Genomic DNA, 18006 nt, shown 5'->3' on the forward strand with positions numbered 1-18006 from the left:
GATTAGACTTAAACTTTGGGGGCAAGAACACTTTGTTTTTGGTTTTGTGTGTTTCCCATTACACCCTAGCAGGAGCCCATCATCTGCTTGTCCTACTGCGGTGCCGCTGAAAGGGGTCACCAAACCAAGGGGGCCGTGGTATGATGTTTCCACGGTCAAGTTATTTTGTATCTGGTAGGAAATCTGGGAGGAGATCGTTGGTGGACACAATAGTATCCAGTCCTCTATCAACCTTTCGGTTAATGGCTTGGGCATCCATTGATGACTGGTGTCTGCAACGATTAGTTCATCAGGGGGTATAAAATAGCGACTTCTCTGTTCTCTTTTCAATGTTATTGGCTGGCATCTCTCCATAAGAAGGGCTTTCTTTTCTCATCAACTTGGGCTGGTTTCATGCTGTAAAGGCTTGCTACGCAAGGAGTTCATACAACTGTCACCTTCAAAGGTGAAACATATGCTTTGTTGTTGTTCCAATATCATTATAGACTCATGTATATTTATATGTTCACTGTGTCAAATGACCCACTTTTTTATTGTGGTAAAAAAGTATATAACATTTGCCATTTTAACCATTTTTAAGTGCATAGTTTTGTGGTATGAAGTACATTCACACTGTCAGGCAACCATTTCCACAACGCATCTCCAGGACTTTCTCATCTTCCTAAACTGAAACTCTGTCTCCATTAAACAGGGACTCCCCCTCCCCTCCCCCTCCCCCAGCCCCTGGCCTCACCATCCTACTTTCTGTCTCTATGAATCTGACTCCTCTAGGGACCTCATAGACATGGAATTATATAGCACTTGTCCTTTTGTGTCTGGCTTATTTCAATAAGCATAAGGTCCTCAAGGTTCATCCGTGTTGTAGGTGTCAGAATTTCCTTCCCTTTTAAGGCTGAATACTACTCCTTTGGATGGATGGAACACATTTTTTTATACATACATCCATTTTTGGACACTTAGGTTATTTCCCTATAATTCTCTCTGATGCCCAGAGGGTTACACCTGATCTAGTGGGAGTTCAGGGGATGCAGTTTTGAAAACCCTCAACAATTCAGAATGTAACCTAAGGCTAATTTCCCGTTTAAGTGAGGGGGAGGAGGCTGAGTTCCTGAAGCTCCTCTTCCCAGCAATTGTAGATTTAAAGGGTCTTCATGGAAAGCTTCCTTCAGAGACAAATTGCTGCACCCCTCTTCCCAAGCTGGCCATACACCCGGTTTCTGATTCCGTAGACCAGGAGACCAGAATTCGCATTTCTAACAAAGCTCCTAGAGATGCTGAACCTGCTGTTTCAAGATCCACTTAGAACCGCTGATCTACTTATATCCAGTTATAGGATTAAAAAAAAAAAATGAGGTTGTACTCACATTAGAATTGCTGCTTATTTTCTCAGCATGAGCTCCAATCTCTGCCCACCCCCACCCCCAACCCACGCACCAGCTCGAACCGCCCTAGATGAAAAGGTACCGTGTTGCTCTGTACTGAGACAGCGATCTGGTCTTCAGAGTTTTGTCTGGACTTCTTTCCATTCCAAAGTTACTGATTTTCTAGCGCTGTTCTTCAGAGCAAAGCAACCAGCCACACAACCTAATGAATACTTGGCTGATACTTGCATCAGAAATGGAGGGGGGAAAAAACACCCAGGTAGAAAACCCTAATTTTTAGTTATAAGAAAGGATTTAAAAACAACTACTCAGGGGACCTCAAATCAAAGGCAGAAGTTCCAATGTCCAAGAGACAAGTGGCTTGCAGGATCCTGAAAAAGATGGGGCGATATGTTTACGTCCGATCTAAATACAGTTTACAAGTCGTGGTGAAGTGTATCAACATGAGTAAACTAAAAACCGGTTTTTGGAGGGATTAGCATGATAAATTTCCTGATGGTGAACTTCTTAGTTATGTCAATGTAGATTTCGAATGTGTAGCATTCGGATTAACGTGGACTAGCATCACACCGTACTGTGTTTGTCTCCATTTTACAGATGCAAACCGAGACTCAGGGGAAGAAGGGAGTTGACCGGGCGGGCCATGGTGCAGATCCAGGATTGGAAAAATAATCTGCAGTTCCAGAGCCCAGGGTTCATTCCATCACACAGTAGCAACACGTGGCCAGGAAACAAAAGTGTCCCAGGGGATTCTTCCCTAGAGCTCTAACCCGCCACCTCAGCTCCGGCCCGGGGAGGCGCCCCGGGATGCTCTGACTACTAGGCAGCGCCCCTGTGGGCAGCAATGCGCAGGCGCGGCGCGCCCGTCCCGCCCCCGCCCCCCTCCACGTGCGGCGCACACCTCGCGCTCCCCTCTGCTGGGCTCGCCTCGCGCCTCCCTCCCTCCCTCCTCCCGCCCCTCCCGTCCTGGCCTCCCATTGGCTGCGGGCTTCGTCCCTCCGACCGCAGCCCGGCAGGCCCCCGCCAGATCGGAAGTCTCGCCCCACGAGCGGCCGTCCGCGCCGCCGATTGGCCCAGCCGGCTGGCAGTCGGGGCGGCGGGCCCGAGTCGGTGGCGGGGGCCCGCGGTCGGTGAGCGACCCGGGCTGGCGGTGGTTTCCGGTTCCGCGGGGCGGGCGGCCGGGAGCGGCGGCGGCGGCGGCGGCGCCTGACAGACAATGAGGGCGGCGGAGAGGCGCTGAGCGGCGGCGGCGGCGGCGGCGGCGAGCGACGCGGGGCCCGGGGGCGGGGCGGGGCGCCAGCCATGGACAATCAGGTGAGGAACGGCCGCGCCGCCCCAGCGCAGCCCGCGCCGCACCCCCGGTCCCCTCCCTCCTTCCCTCCCTCCCTTCCCCGCCCGCCCGGCCCGGCCCTCCTCGGTCCGGCCTCCCCGCCTCAGCTCGGCGCCCGCCCGCCCCGCTTTGTGCGCGCCCTTCGCTCCCCGGGCCTTTATGTGGGGCGGGGGCGCCCCTCCCCCATCCGCGACCCCCGCCGGGGCGGAGCGCCGCGGACTTCGCTGGGAATCCCGGCCCCCAGCTGCCCAGAGTCCCCTGGGACGCCCCTTGGAAGCCCGGTCTGGCCCATACCTTCGTGGGACGCCCCTTGTGACCCCACTTCAGCCCAGAGACCCCGTTCGTTTCTTGAGACCCCGGCCGGGCCCAGACCCCCCTGGGACTCCTCTTGTGACTCCAGCCCGACATAGAGCCCCCCGGGACATCCCTCGGGACCCTGGCCTAGTCTTGAGTCCCCGCAGACCCCCCGGGGATCCCTCAGATCCGACCTATACCCCTTTTCCTCTCTAAATCCAGAACCGGTTGGTGTCTCCTTCCCCCTCTGGATCCTTGGCCCTGAGTCTCCTCAAACTCCATGAGCCCTCAGCCTGCCGCCTCTTCTCTACATTTGACCTCTGCTGGGGTTTGAGCTCTCCCAGAACTCCTGGGACCTCAGTCTGAAGCCTCCTCCTCCCACAGACTCAGGCCCACCCTAACCTTTCCCGTCATCCTCTTTCAGGCCTGTGCCCTCTGTTCCCTCTGATCCTGCCTCAACCTGAGCGCCTGTTTCTCCTCAAACCCTGGCGGGGTCCTGGGTCTTTTCCCACCAGGACCCAGGCCTGCGTTGAGCATCCGCCTTTTTGGACCTGGGCCTGGCTTCCTCAGATTCCTTTGACCTACCCTGCTGCCTCAGCCCCCTCTGGTTTCAGCCCTAGCCACTCTCCCGTGGACCCCAGGGCCTCAGGGGGCTGTCTCTTCACCTTCAGACCCTCTCCTCTTTGACCGGGCCCAGGGACAATTTCTGCTCTGCCTTGGAGCCCACACACACTGCAGACACCAAATGCTTCACTCCCTCAACTTGGGCCTTCTTTGCACCCGTGACCCTGGTTTATGCTTCCCCACATTTTCCCACAGTCCAGATTTTCTCAGTCTAGTTCCTTTAACTTCAGTTATCCTCCCTTCAGTGAGGCGCAGTCTCTCCAGAACCCCTATGCCTCTCTCCTTATGTTTAGGATCACCTGCTTCCTCCCAGCATCCCCCAGTCCGATGCTGAGACTGTGACCCACTACCCTCTCCCCTCAACACACCTCATTTTCTCTGCCTTCCCCAGCATCTTGGAGCCTCCATCGAAGTCCTTGCTGCAAACCCAAGATGTTCTCCAGCCTCCGTCAACTCTCCCCACAGCCCCTCTCCCTTTGATCTGGAAACCTGGAGCTAATCCTGGTGAACCTAAGGCTGTTCTGCCCACCCTCCACCCCCGGTCCCTCCTTCACCAGCTCTGTGCTGTTTCCTCTTGGGTCCCCAAGCCCCTTCCCCTCCTGAGGCCCAGGACCATTTTGGCCCCCAAGATTGGATCATTTATTTCTTCATCCTCCCTTGCTGCCTCTGGCTCCCAGGGGCGTGGGGCCAGGAAAGGCGGTATGGGGCTGTGGGGGTGGCAAGTGAAATCCCCACCGTAAGTGAGGGCAGGTTGGGGCGTCCCTGGCTGCTGGCGCCACTCAGGCGGCTCTGTCTGGTAAGGTGCTGTGTGGCAGTCGGGTTTCAGGGGTGGGGGACGGAGACCTCCCCCCTGCCCAGTCCAGCTACCCGTGGATCGCTGAGGCCTGTGCTTGTGGCGCCCTCTTGCCATGATTTCCTTCCCTTTTAGCCTTGGTATTGTACCTTTCTTTTGAGAGGTAAGGAATCGTTTATGACAGTTGAATGGTGGTGTGGTGTGAGTTCATTTCCCTTGAAGGGGCAGAGCTTGTTGCTTCCGATCTGTATTAAGAAAGAAAATGAGATGTACCTTCAGTGTCCACTTTTAACTAAGCCCACCTCTGGGAAAGTCTCATTGGGCACCACGCAGGCCTAGAATGTGGCTCCTGCCTCTCGGCCCACCCTCTGGTCCCCCGGGGACATGTCTTAGGCCCAGGTGTGTCCATCCCTGTTGTGATGTGTTGGGCCCTGGCTCTCTGGGCAGTTGTCATTCCTGTACATGGAGCGGTGAGAAGAGTTGGTGGTCTTGGTCTGGGACAGAGGGAAACGGTGGCCTTGCAGAGGTGGTGAGCACCCAGGGCCAGAGAGCGACCTCGCCGCCACCCGGTGCGACAGCCTCAAGCACTCATGACTGTTTCAACTTAAACGGACCCGAATGAGAAAGTCAGTTCTTCAGTCGCACTGGCCACATTTTAAGGGCCCGGGAGTCACCACTACTGAGGTGCCAGCCACATTATGGGTCAGCGCAGAGAGCGCATTTCTACCGAGGCAGCAGGTCCGCAGGTCAGCGCTGGTCTGGATCTCTGCACACATGTTTGCAAGTGAAACCTGTCCCCAAAGGAAAGTATGTGCCGCCCCATAGTCTGATTCTCCATCCCTGGCTGTGTTTTCATGCAAATTTGGGAGAGGCCCAGGAACTGTGTCCCTTCCTCACAGGGACAGCAGCCCCTGGGGAGACAGGAGAGAATGGTGTCTTTTGTCCCAACAGGTGAGCGGGCTGTAAGTGGTCCAGCGTGACTTCTGGTGTGAGAATAATGCTTTGAATCAGCCTCTCTTTCCTCCCCCGGTGCCCCAAGACTAGAACAGCCTCGGTGTGATGGGGACTAACAGGGCTTTCCCCTGAGGGCCTGCTTGCTTTGGGAGGCTCTGGTTCTCTTTCCCTTCCTGTTATATTCTCTAGAACTTTCAGGTCCAGCTGAGAAGGGGGATTTCGCATTTTGCTCTGGGCTCCCAGGAGAAACTCCTTCTGGTTCCTTTTGCTCTGACCGTACCCCACCTGTTTGAGTCCCCCACCTCTTGAGATTTGTATTTTTTGTGGGGGGGAGGGATGATGTATTTGCAGGGGCAGGTCTTTGCTCACTCAGGGGTCATGACTGGGAGGCATGTGGTTTATCTCTAAAGATGGTGGGGAGGGAATGGGTGTGGTTGCAGACGGAGAAGATGCTGGAAAGATGGGAAAGGAGGATGGGGCAGGGGTCGCCTAAGGAGCTGGAAGTGGTGTCAGCATCTGGGAGGTCCTCTTCCCAAAGGACCAGGGAGTCCTCCCTTCACAGAACCATCGGGCCCGGTTCCCGAGGTGGGCGGCCGACCAGCTGAACCACAGTTGTACTGAGCTTGCTGACTTTTCAGAAGGCTCTCCTAGGTTTGGGTTTGGGGACAGCTCCCTGTGGCCATACTCTGTTGCTCTGGAAGGGAGGCTTGTTTCTAACAGTGAGGGTCCATTTTACAGATGCGGAAATGCGGGCCCAGGAAGGCCCCACGAGGGACTGAGGCCCGGTGGGGTGCTCAGGTAGCTCTCGCTCTTTCCCTGACCTTGCAGAGAGAACATTGGAGGGGTGCAGAGCACCAACATGGGTGACGGGCTCCTCCCCCACCCAGCTCTGCAACTATCACCTGGAAAGTCGAGCCTCCAGGTTTTAAAATTGGAAAGTACGTTGTGAAGTACTTGAGAGTGGGAACCAGAGTCCTGATCTCTTTTATGTCCGTCATAGTTTCTAATGCAAAGGTTTGCACTTGGCCTCACCGACTGTTGGTTAAATAGAAGGAATCACTCCCTCTGTCACCAGGCCCACCTGGCCTGGTGACAGATGCCTTTATTGGGGTTGTTCGTGTTCAAAATCTCCCAAAACTGCTTCCTGGAGATCTGGAGACAGCCTCACGTCAGCTGTGTGTGCATCCGCTGCACATCTGTGGGCGTTCCCTGCATGTTTAGTATACATCCTGTGCCAGACCTGGGGAGGGTCAGGCTTCCCAGCAGCCTGACAGCTCTAAGGACTGTGGGTGGGTGTACATATCCTCATGGGCTATACACTTATCCTTGGAGACTTTCCAGTGACACGTTCATTGAGCCCTTTCTTGTCCCTTTGTCATTAATCTTGTGCCTTGGGTCAAAGGAATGAGGCTGGATGGAGGCAGAAGAGGTTGCAGGGCAGACCACCAGCCCCTGTGTGCTAGCCTTTAGAGGACCAGGGTCTCCTGCCACTGTCATGAGAGGGTCCTGACCCTGGGCAGGCAGTCCTCACTTGAGAGGATTGTCATGGAGGGACATCTGTCCGTTCGCCGTCTTTCTCACATTCTGATTCAGTGGCTGCTCCCCAGGCTGGGTACAGTTGGACTTGGCAGAATCAATTCAGGCTGATGAGGGAAAAGACTTTTCAGTGCTTTCCCCTCCTGGGAGGGGAGGGGAGGGATTGTAGCATCTGAGGGAATTAGATGCAGTAGCCAAATTTCAGGCATAATTATGCCACTTGGTGAAGTGCAAATTCCCAGAGGAAAGGGCATCTGTTGAAGTGAATTCCCACCAGAAGATCTGGGGAAGTCTTACGGATGCACTCACTAGTTAAAGACCTGCCTTCTGGGGCCAGGCTGAGGCCAGGAGCCAGAAGGATCTGAGAAAGAAAGGACTTTGGGGAGGGAGTTGCTGTTGGCCCCAGGCTGGCTTTCTGTCTCCACTCCCCCACCCCCTCCATACCTGGAGGGAGCTGTGCTCCTTCCTGAAGAAGTGGCCGGGAAGCCGCCCTCTGGGGTCCGTTTTCCTGGCTTGCAGGACTTAGGATTCTGGCCCTTGGATTCAAACTGCCTGCTGCCAGCTGGCCTGGAGAGGGGGCAGTGTCCGGCTGGGGCCCTCAGCCGAGACGTAACTGTCCCCAGATGGCCCTTGGAGCCCTCGAGTCTCCGCTTCATCTCTGTTGCAGGTCTTAGGGATGATTTTTCAGAATTAAAATGGTTAACTCTTTCCAGAGCAGGCCTGGAATGTTCCCCTTTGTTCTGGGCGTGGGTGGCGAAGTGGCCCCCAAATGCTGGGATGTGGTGGTGACTGAGGCCGGGCCCTGGGTGCCACTTCCTGCCGTCCACTCTGAAGGTTCTGCCGAGTGCCTCCCAGCAGCACGGGACAGGTGAGACTCATCACTCCAAGACAGCCATGAGCTTACTAACCCAGCCGGCAGTGAGCCTCCCGAGCCAGGCGCCCTTCTGGAGAAACAGCTCGCTGATCTGCTTCAGTCCTTTGGTTCTGATGGACGGAGGAGGAGTCCAGGTGGAGTCAGAAGAAGGGGGGAGAACCCTCAGAGGTGGAATTGGCTGAGCCGTGTAATAAATTACCGGGACTTGACAAGTCAAAATAGTTGGTGGGGGCTCAGCTTTGCTTGCCTCCGGCTCAGTGTAGCTTGAATGTCTTACTGAATCAGTGATTTCTTTTCAAATATAGTGTCCCCAAATCTGTGTTATTCCACCATCTTTAATTCTTAGAAGAGTCTAGCATTTGGGGGAGACTGCCTCTCCTGAGTGCCCCACGGTGTGCAGTTGTTGGCACCTGGGGTCTGGGCGGTGTCAAGGCTGAGCTGGCACCAGCCCCCGGGGCAGAGATGCCGCCTGGGCAGAGCTCTAGGCCCGGCCTGCCGGCTGCAAAGATTACCCATCACACTTCAGAACCTTCCTGTTTACTTTGGCCTCCAGAGCGTCTTTTTGGCGCTTCCATTTTCCCCCTTGGATGGAACTGTGGTCTTCCCTTCTTTCACAATCGCTGCTCTGCCGCTCGTGTGCCCTGGGTAGGAACCCCACGTGATCAGAAATGCCGGGAAGGCGGCTGAGCTGGTGAACAGCAGGATCTGCGGTGACATCTCATCACCTGAGGGTTAACTCTAAAGTACCAGTGTATTGTTGTGATTATGCGTGTCTGATTTTCCACCTGTAACCCTCCCCGCAATCCAGGGATTGTCTCCCGATTCCTCAGTGTGAAAACAGGTCTGAGAGAAGGGCAGACAGAGTTCTTTACACACTTGTAAGTGTATATGGTGATTACAGCCTATTCGGATTTATGTAAATATTGTTTGGGTTTGTTTATCTTGAACGTTGTTCATAAACATCGCTCTGCAGATAGAAGCTTGTGATTGATTGGAACATTACGTGTTTATCCAGACGCTCAGTCCTTCACCTGTAGTTTTTGGTGAGTGTTTCCCCTCAAATGTCCCCATACTCCTCACTCTGCCCACCCGGCCAGCCACCACGAGGCATCCTAGCATCCCAGCTGCCTGGGTCTCCTGGTCTCACCTCCATCCACCCTGAGTCCTCCCAGTACTCCCATTTCGGGCCTCTTTTCCAGCCACTTCCTTTGGTTGCCTCCCAGCGGGCTCGTTGTTGTCTGCCTGTCCTTTTCTGCCTTCAGCCTGGACTGTGCACAATTGCTGGGACACCTTCACTCAGCTGCTGTGTCCTCGAACCCATCACCTGCATGTGCTGGGCTGCAATTTCTGTTGTGTCCAATCTAAGTGCTCCATCCCAGTCCCCACCCCTCCCACCAGTGGACCGGTCCCGGCGATCCCTGTTCTTTTCCCTAGGAGCCTCATGGGGACTGTCATCCTGTGCGGGCAGAGGGGAGCTCTGCCCTGATGTCACAGCTGGCTTGCTAAGTACCCATGGTCTCTTGCCAGCTCTTCCAGATGTAGGGACCACCTTGTCCTTATCTGTCATCTTGGCCCTTCCCTCTTGGAATGCACTGCTTAGAACTCACTGATCTAGGAAGCCTCTTTAGTTAAATTCAGTGTTGCTGATGCCTTGTGCAGCATGGTTCCAGCATAGAGGTTAAAAGGACAGTGAGATGTGGCCCCCGGAGACAGCAGTGGATGGTGAGGTGCAGGGTCGGGATGAAGTGGGCACCATGGAGTTGGTTGTACATTGACTGCTTTGGAGACCCCAGGCCTGGTTGGTTCCCAGTATGGTGATCGGTCAGAAAGGGCTCTGGAGAGAGTAGCACCCAGCCAGGGCTTAAGGGACGAGTGGAATTGCAGTCAGCAAAGACGTCAGCATGGGGCACCCTGGGCTGCAGGGTAGGGGCACGAAGGTGGACGGGAGTGGACGCCCGGGGTGTTCCAGGATGGCTAGCATCTGACTGAGCTGGAGTGGAGGGGTGTGTGTTTCCTGTGCTTCCTCAGTTCTATGCCTGGAAGTCCAGCCACCAACTTAGCAACAGCTTCTCTGTGTGTGAACACACGTGTGTGTGGTGGGGGGCCTTCTGTATGTGACATTTACACAGGCTCTGCAAGATCCTCTCCGATTTCTGGCAAGAGAGTGAAAATGAGCATCTCATACTGGAGGAGACGCAGGTGGGAGACGGCAGGTGTGCTGAGGCCTGGGGAGTTTAGTCTGAGGGAGCAGCAAGCCATCAAAAACTTTGAAGCTGGGCAAGCGATAGGATCTGTCTGCCCTGTGTCCCCGGCGGTGACTGAGCAGCGAGAGGAGGCCGGGCCTGAATGGAGTTTCTGGCTCCACAGAAGAGGCGGGTACTGGTGGGCCTGTGGCCCCAGGGATGCCCGGGGCCAGGTGGTGAGAGGGAGGGTGGAAAGCGCGAGTGGGAGGTTTCTGGTCTGGGAGGTGTGGGATCCACATCGCCGGCCGACTCACTCCTGGTTATCTTAGCACTTAGGAGCAAGTGTCCACTTGGCCTGTGCTTTCTTTGTAACATTGTTGACTTTGATACTAGGTGTCAGGCTGTATCTGTGTGAAGTCTGGGGAGGATTTCACAGACCAGCGTGGGTGTGTGCAGTAGGTCCCTAACAGTGGCTTTGGCCAGCCTCGGTGGTACGGGAGCTTTGAAGTGTTATGGCTGCTTGTGGAGTGGAGTGGGGCTGGCGTGTGCTGCCTCGGATCCACGGGCATAAGGAAAGGAGCCTGGCCGCCCAGGCTGCGGGTCCACAGCCCCTGTCCCCAGGTGGCTTCATGCCTGCCTCCCAGCCTCACTGTGAACCACTATTCTAATTTTAAAACGGAAAGCCAGCGTGTATGCAGATGACTCGGGTGACCCCAAGGCTCTCTGTTCGCCAGAAGACTCTGTGGGACAACGGAGAATGAAAATACTTTAATCACGGACTTGGGTGGGTTGGCCAGGATGGCAGAGTGACTGAGGGAGTGACACACACACCTGGGCTTGGCCCACCCTAGCTGAGCCACCTTGCTGGTGCCGCTGGGCAGCTCCCTCGTGGAGCCTTGGTTTCCTCGCTCATAGAACAAGGTATACAGTCTGCCCTCCATATCTGTGGGTCTGCTTCCTCAGGTTCAATCAACTGTGGATTGAAAATATTCAGGAAGAAAATTCCACAAAGTTCCAAGAAACAAAACTTGAATTTGCTTAAAAGTGTCGCAGCAACTATTTACATAGCACTTACCTGTATTTACTGCTCACCTCGCATTTACATTGTACCAGTTTTATAAGTAACCCAGAGATGATTTAAAGTGTGCAGGAGGGTGTTCGCAGGTTATATGCCAACACTAAGCCATTTATGTAAGGGACTTGAGCACCCGTGGATCTTGGTATCCTCAGGGTCGGGAACTAGTCCCCCAGGGATACTGAGGGACAACCGTAATTGCATTACAGGTCACTCTGTTGTATTCCTGGAGATCATGGTGAGGGTTAATACTCTGCACCAAGAGTCACCTTTGATGCGCCAGCATAAGAGCAGAGCAAGAAAACTATTAGGGGGATGATTTCCGATCGTGGGAAATGCTGAGAAGTCAGCGTGATAAAGAGTGATGAGGGGGTGCTTTCAGACTGGGTGGTCAGTGAAGGCTTCCCTGAGGAGGTGACAGTCAGGCTGAGACCTCAGTGACAGGAAGGAGCCAGCTTTGAGAAGGCCTGGGGGAGATCATCTGAGGCAGAGGAAACCACAGGTGCCAAGGCCCTGAGGCAGGCTGGGGAGGGGCAAGGGGAGGATGATGGAGGAGATGCAGGGACCCAGTGTGGGAAGCCATTCACACAGGCCCCATCCCCCAGGGAGCTCTTCCCATGCTTTGGGTGGGTCTGGGGAGTTCCTGCATTTCCTGTGCTCTGTAGGCCCTGCTCTCGGCTTTGCGCTGACCCCGTGCCTGCTTCTGTCTCCCCCAGTGCACTGTCCAGGTCAAGTTAGAGCTGGGACACCGCGCCCAACTGCGCAAGAAGCCCACCACCGAGGGGTTCACGCACGACTGGATGGTGTTCGTCCGCGGTCCCGAGCAGTGTGAAATCCAGCACTTCGTGGAGAAGGTGGTCTTCCGGCTGCACGACAGCTTCCCCAAGCCCAAGCGCGGTGAGTGCCCCAGCCCCGGCTGGCACCAACCTCTTCCGCTGTCCCCAGAAAGGCCCATGTCACCCTGTCCCCGGGTGCGGCCCCTCAGCACAAGGTGAGAGCCCACCAGCCAGGCTAGCCCTGCTCTGATCCTCCACAGGCCTCTGCCCTCCACCTGCTTCTCAGCCGTGGGTCTTGCCGTGAGGAAACCCAGCAGAGGTGGTGACAGTGTCTGCCACTGTCATTACTTAGACTCGAGGGGCTGAGAAGCATCCAGAGGAGGGAGTGAGTGGGGAGGGTGGCAGACGCCTGCCTGGTGAGTGATCAGGACGTAGCTTACTGGGCCCATGTTTGACGAGAGATGCCTTTTCAAGAAGCTGTGATATGGGGGGCAAAAACTGGAAAAGTCGCTTGTGTTGCTCCTGCCTTCCTTCCCCACTCCCCCCCTCGGACTGCCGTCTGTGAAGCACAGAGCCTTGTTTGTGAGGTCCACAAAGAACTGGGTTCCCTGTGGCCACAGTCTGGCCGGGCAGAGGCGGGAACTTGCCCAGCGGGCGGGGCGGGACAGCCCTGCCTGGGGAAGTTGACGGGGAATTTGGAGTGAAGTCTGTGGCTGTCCTGTGAGCTCTTGGGGGGCCAGGGCATGTCAGCTGTTTTCATCATTCGGGCCCCTCACCTCTTGAAGCCCGGCACCTCACAGGCTCCAATAAATATTTCTTCAGTGGTTGTGTAGATAAAGGAATGAAGGACTGTTTGCCAGAAAAGTGCTTCAGGGCTGGGAGAGCTGCTGCTGGGCCCCTGACCCCTCTACCCATAGTTGGAAGGAGGCCGAGCCAGCGTCTTACCGTTTGACAGGGAGACCCCGAGTGCTACGAAGTAGGAACTCCTGGTTCAGAAGGGAAGGCAGTCAAGATTCCGAAGTGGCTCAGTAGCCATTTCTTTTGCTTTTGGTTTCTTCCATCAGCTTTCAGCTGTTCCTTTCCTTTGTTTCTCCTTTCCTGAATCTTCACCTTCTCCCCTTTTCCGTCTTTCCTCTCTGAGCCCCTTGGAGAGAGCAGATCTGGTTACTGACAATAGCAGATATCTGTAAAGCACCTCTTGGTAACAGTAATACATGCCACTTACCGGGCTTGTCCTGCTAAGAAGCCGTTTTCTTGCTCCCCACAACCCTCTTTTACAGATGGGGAAGCAGGCCCAGGGGCCTTAAGCTGCCTGCGCCTTAAATCCCGTGAGCGCGCTGGGGGTGGAGTCTGCCACGCTGTGGGCGGGGCCTGCCTGTTTTTATTGGCTCTGGGCCACGCCCCTTCGTTCTGGGAGCCTGCAGTTGCAAGTGCCCTGTCCTGGCCCGGGCGCCTGCTTTCTCAGGCAGCTGCCACTCCAGTTCCTTTTCCACCTCCCTCACCCTGCTCTTTCCGGGAGGGCCCAGGATGATGATTCCCACCCACCTGCTTATTTCATCTTCGTCCCCTCCGGCTCCATCACCAAGCAGCTGCTCAAAGTAATACTAATAGCGTCTGTTTGTCCTGTACTCGCTCCGCGCCGTGTACTGTGCTCGTGGCCGCTGTGTGTCACAGGGCCTCCCAGGATCCCAGCCAGGTAGATGTGGAAACTGAGGTCCAGAGAGGCCCAGGCACCTGTTTGTGATCACGTGGAAATGGCACATCCTTCAGTCTCCCAGTATCTGAAAACCGGGTTTTGAGTGGAGCTCACTCTTGTGAAGTGTCAGTTTGCCTTCAGAGTTTAAGTTAGTAGCTGAACCGTGCTTGTTTGCAGTGTGTCCGTGCAGCCTGTACACAGTGGGCAGCTGCTTCGCCTGTCAAATGTAAACGCCTACTCACTGTTGTCAAGGAAAAATGGATCAGGTGAAGGAGCCAGTGAGTTTCTTACAGGACTCTGCTCCAGCCTCTGAAATGATACTTTATGTGCTTAAAAAGTATGTTGTAAATCAGATCTATACCCGTAACACACCCAGCAGAGATGGGCCAGGTGGGACATTTCCACCTCCCATTCCGTCAGCAGTGAAACCGCCCTAGGGCAACCTTTCTAGTCCTTTCTGGGTTATGTCCTGCCTTAACACTTTAAAGCAGTAGAAGCCCATTTGCTTCTTATTTCTAGATTTTTCACATTGAAAGTTTTTTTTTTTATTTACTTATTAACATAGAGGGTTTGACTTTCTCCTAAGCTGGGACCTCTTTCACCCACAGTCTCCTCTCCTCGTGTTAAGTGATAATGTTCTGCGGCCACTGTCTCTGTGACTGAGTGAGGTGAGCCCACCTACCTTCGGGCCTTCCACGGAGGCTCTGTCTCCCTTTCTGGGAGCCCTCACCTGCCCGGCTCGCGTGCCCTGTCTCTGCTCAGTACACACCCACACAGCCGCGTGCTTCTTAGCCTCTGTCTGTTATATTTTTCTCTGCATCGTGCTGAAGTGTCACATGTATTACTTACCTATCTTGTCCATCGCCCCCTCCACCGCCCGTCTTGCCATGCAGTTTGCTGCTGTTTCCCTGACACTGAAAGGAAACAGTAGGTGCTGACTAAATATTTGTTGAGTGAATAAATGGATTCTTCAGCGCTGTCAACTTTGGCCAAGGTCTCCTGACTTTCCACCTGGGAAGAGAAGGGCAGGAGCACCTTGGGCCTTACACCCCTCCTCCTGGGAGCTGCACTTGACATTGTTAAGGTTATTCAATGGAAATCTCGAGGCTTCTGCTCCAGGATTGGAGATTAAGTCTAGAAGTTGGCAGCCAGCAAAGGGCACTGACTATTGACTCTCTCCTCTGTTGGGCTGGTCCGGATCCTCTCTGTGAACTCTGGGCCACTCTAAGGAGAACATTCAAGGTCACGTCAAGGTCAGATGGGCCCTTTGTATCATCCTTGGTTAAAGTTTGGCCCTGTTTACTTTGCTTCATGTTTGGCCCGTGGCTTTGTGAACACCCTTTGCTTCTTCTCCCCGCTTGTGTTGTGTCTTCATCAGAGGTGCTTCGCCTTTTTCCCATCCTCTGCATCATTCCATTTATTCGGTGGAGTTTCTCCCCCTCTGGATATTTCATTCTGGTCTCTTCCTCCTCTAATCAGAGCTGGCTCCTCTCAAGGCTGCTTCTTCAGTCATCTCTGTGGGACTTTACTATTATCCTGGGGGGATTTACCTATTACCCTATGTTTTGGTTTATTTCCTGTCTTACTTGGGTAATTTCTCAGGAAATATCCCAAGAGATTAATTACTGAAGCAGTTTCAAAAGAATGGTATGTGGGGAGTAAACTCTGGCTCTCAATATATCTGAAGTGCTGCTGTCCTGCTCCCACACTTGAATGGAGGTTTAGTTGGGAATAATAGTCTAGTTTGAGAATTACTATCACTTAGAGCTTCCGAAGAACTGCTTCGTTGTCTTTGGAGAAGTCCAGTGCTGTTGGTTTCTCCTTCTGTTGTAGGTGACCTGTTTTTTGTTTGTTTGTTTTTTGATTTTTCTCTGAAAACATACAGGATTTTTTTTTATGACATTGTTTCTGGGATCTTTTTTCTTTATTTGTTCAGCATGTTGGACACTTGGTGTCCTTCATTCTAGCTCTGTAAGTTTTCTTCTTCTATTTCTTTGACAATTTCTTTCCATCTGTTTATTTTCTGTTTTCTCTTCCTAGGATGCTTATTATATAACTTTTCTGCAATTAAATCTTTTCATCTGTAAAGTGGGAACAGTTGCATCTGCCTCATAAGGTTGTTGGAAGGATTACATGAGTTATAGTGTACCAAGTGCTAAGAATACTGCCTGACACACAGTAGGTGTTTTATAAATAGTAGCCACTGTTGATGGTTGTTTCATCTGCTGAGTTTTTTTGCGTGGCTCACCTTTTTAAAAGAATATGTCTTTTTGCTCTACATTCTGGGACATTTCCTCAACTTTATTTTCTGACCTTTCTGTTGAATTAAAAAATTGTAAGTACTATGTTTGTAATATCTAAGAGCCCTTTCTTATTCTTTAGTTTTCCTTTTGAAAAGTATCTTGTTTTCATTTGTTGGGCATGTTGAATCTGAGGACATTGGCTCTATTTTTCGTTCTTTTTCCCAAGTTCTCTTGTGGTCTCTTTCCTCCAGGTGGGATTGCATATCGAGTGCTCTGTTTAGGGCAGGATGGGTTCTGTTTACCAGTGGGCTTCTGGTTAGGGAGGTCGGCCTCCAAACTTCCTGAATGGGGAGGGCTTTACTCTGGGGTCCAGTTTTTACATGATAAGGTTTCGCCTCCTCTAGATGGTTGACTTTTCTCGCAAGACATGGAACCATCTGTATTTCCCAGAGGAAGGATGAAACGGCCTGTGCCAGGGTGGGGGCGATGACGGGAGGGACCCCCAGGACTGTTGTTCCCGCCACTAGTCACCCCCGTCTTCCTCTCCCAGCCCCACGCCACCCTCCACGGGGCCTGTGGATGCCACAGCCCCCACCTGCCAGGGCTCTGGCTCCGGCTAGGCTCCCGCCTGCCCTGCAGCACCCGTGCCGCCGCCTCCTCTTCCTGTTCCTTGCCCGGCACACTCTCACTTACTTCTGCCTTCTAGAAATTTCTTGGCTGCTCACATCACCTCCCTCCCCTCTTTACTCTGCTGGTTATCTTGTATCGTATTGGGATCACTTTGGTTTCCGTGGGCCCTGAGGGGGGACAGCAGGCCAGTGCATCTGCTCAGTCTCCCACGTCTGGAAGCCTGTCCTCTGTCCCATCTCTGAAAGGATGAGATGTTTTTCAGTCTTGGAATGCCTGTCGTGTGATAAGCCTTCAGAGAGATTGAGAAACGCTCAGTAGAGTCCCTTCCTTGAAGGGGTTTGTTGTCAGAGTGATCAAGGTCAGAGGTGACACGTATGCTTGGAAAGATAACTGCCCTCAGCGGGTGTAAGTGACCAGAGGTCAGAGTCCAGGGAAACCAGGTCCTTTCTTGTCAGGAGGTGTGCCCCGATGCGGGCCTTAATGGCTGAGGGATTTAGACTGAGAGTGGGTGGGGAGGAGATGGGTGCAGGGGTGGGGTGTGCGGGCAAGCCCCCTGGCGCCCCCTCGCCTGCGCCCTCTGTTGGGGGTTGTGCAGTGAGCTCAGGCTGCCCTTCCTCCCTGCTCTGCTTCTACTCCTCTTCCCATGTGCAGATTTGTTCAGCAAGTATTCAGGTGCCCGCTGGGTGTGTGGCCTCGTGCTGAGTCTGGACACAGAGGGCAGACTGCAGTGCGCTCACAGTTGGTGGGGTTGGGGAAAGCGTTCATGCAGCGGGAGAGACCCCCTTGCTCAGTCTGCTCAGAGAGGATCAAGAGACCCGGGGAGAGATGGGCCATGACCCGGCCTCCCTGTCCAGATTACTTCTTGTTCCTGGACCTGCCTCTGACTTCAGTAGAGGACCTGACAGAGGCATGACATGTGGCCCTCTCAGCAGTATTTGACAGCTGTTTGTTGAATGTCTCCAAGAGGTCTGGCCCTGGTCCTGGCCCTGGGGAGGTCACACTAAATGAGAAGGAGCTTAGGAAGGATTGAGGAAGATGGACACAGTGAGCAGGAGAAGTCCTGTGAGTGAGACATGCAGGATGCGTGGGGGGCGAGGGGGTGCCCAGAGCAGGGGCTGCTGCTCAGAGATAGGTCCCCGGAGGAGGTGATCTGCGATCTGAGAGTGTGGCTGGGTTTTAGGACCTGAGGCTGGGCGGTTAAGAGATGGGGCTGGAGGTGATGGAGCACTTGCAGGCCCCCTCAGTGGGCTGGAAGTCGGTCCTGAGGGCAGTGGGGAGCCATCAGGAGGCATGGATTTGTGATTCAGAACAATCCTGCCTGCAGAAGATGCCTCGAGTGAGCCTGAAGCAGGCCAGCTGGTGAGGTGCTGGGCAGAGACCCCCGTGAGAGGCACGGCGCCTGGCCTGGAGCGGAGGCACAGGCGCCGGGTGGAGGTGTGGTCCAGAGATGTTTAGAGGAAGACTTTATGGTGCTGGGGACAGCAAGCTGCAGGAGAGGGAGGAACTGAGGTGTCCTGGGGACCTCGGGTGATTGGTGGGCAGCCTGGGTCCAGAGCTGAGGGACACTGGGGAGGTGCAGATTTAAGAGGGAATGAAGAGGCAGTTTGGGGGGACTG

At 54.1% G+C, this 18006-nt stretch overlaps 1 protein-coding gene and 1 long non-coding RNA gene across 4 annotated transcripts in view; one reads left to right on the top strand and one right to left on the bottom strand.

Annotated features, from left to right (window-relative positions):
• Positions 1-2517: 2517 nt before the first annotated feature.
• MLLT1 (MLLT1 super elongation complex subunit) overlaps positions 2518-18006 on the top strand; it is a 56865-nt gene continuing 41376 nt past the window's right edge. For 2 of the 3 annotated variants that reach the window (XM_074350970.1, XM_074350971.1), the window contains exons 1-2: positions 2519-2696; positions 11762-11942. In XM_074350970.1, coding sequence (XP_074207071.1) covers positions 2685-2696; positions 11762-11942 — 193 coding nt within the window. In that variant the 5' untranslated portion in view covers positions 2519-2684. Of the gene's footprint in view, positions 2697-11761; positions 11943-18006 lie in introns of all 3 variants that reach the window. The other variant, XM_074350972.1, reaches the window with a different exon arrangement.
• On the bottom strand, positions 9383-16873 carry LOC123611768 (uncharacterized). The gene is made up of 3 exons (XR_006718860.2): positions 13047-16873; positions 12767-12965; positions 9383-10943 (listed from the first exon to the last, which is right to left on the bottom strand). It is a non-coding gene; the product is annotated as an uncharacterized LOC123611768 (long non-coding RNA).

Source organism: Camelus bactrianus, chromosome 22, assembly GCF_048773025.1.
Source record: "Camelus bactrianus isolate YW-2024 breed Bactrian camel chromosome 22, ASM4877302v1, whole genome shotgun sequence".
NCBI lineage: Eukaryota > Metazoa > Chordata > Mammalia > Artiodactyla > Camelidae > Camelus > Camelus bactrianus.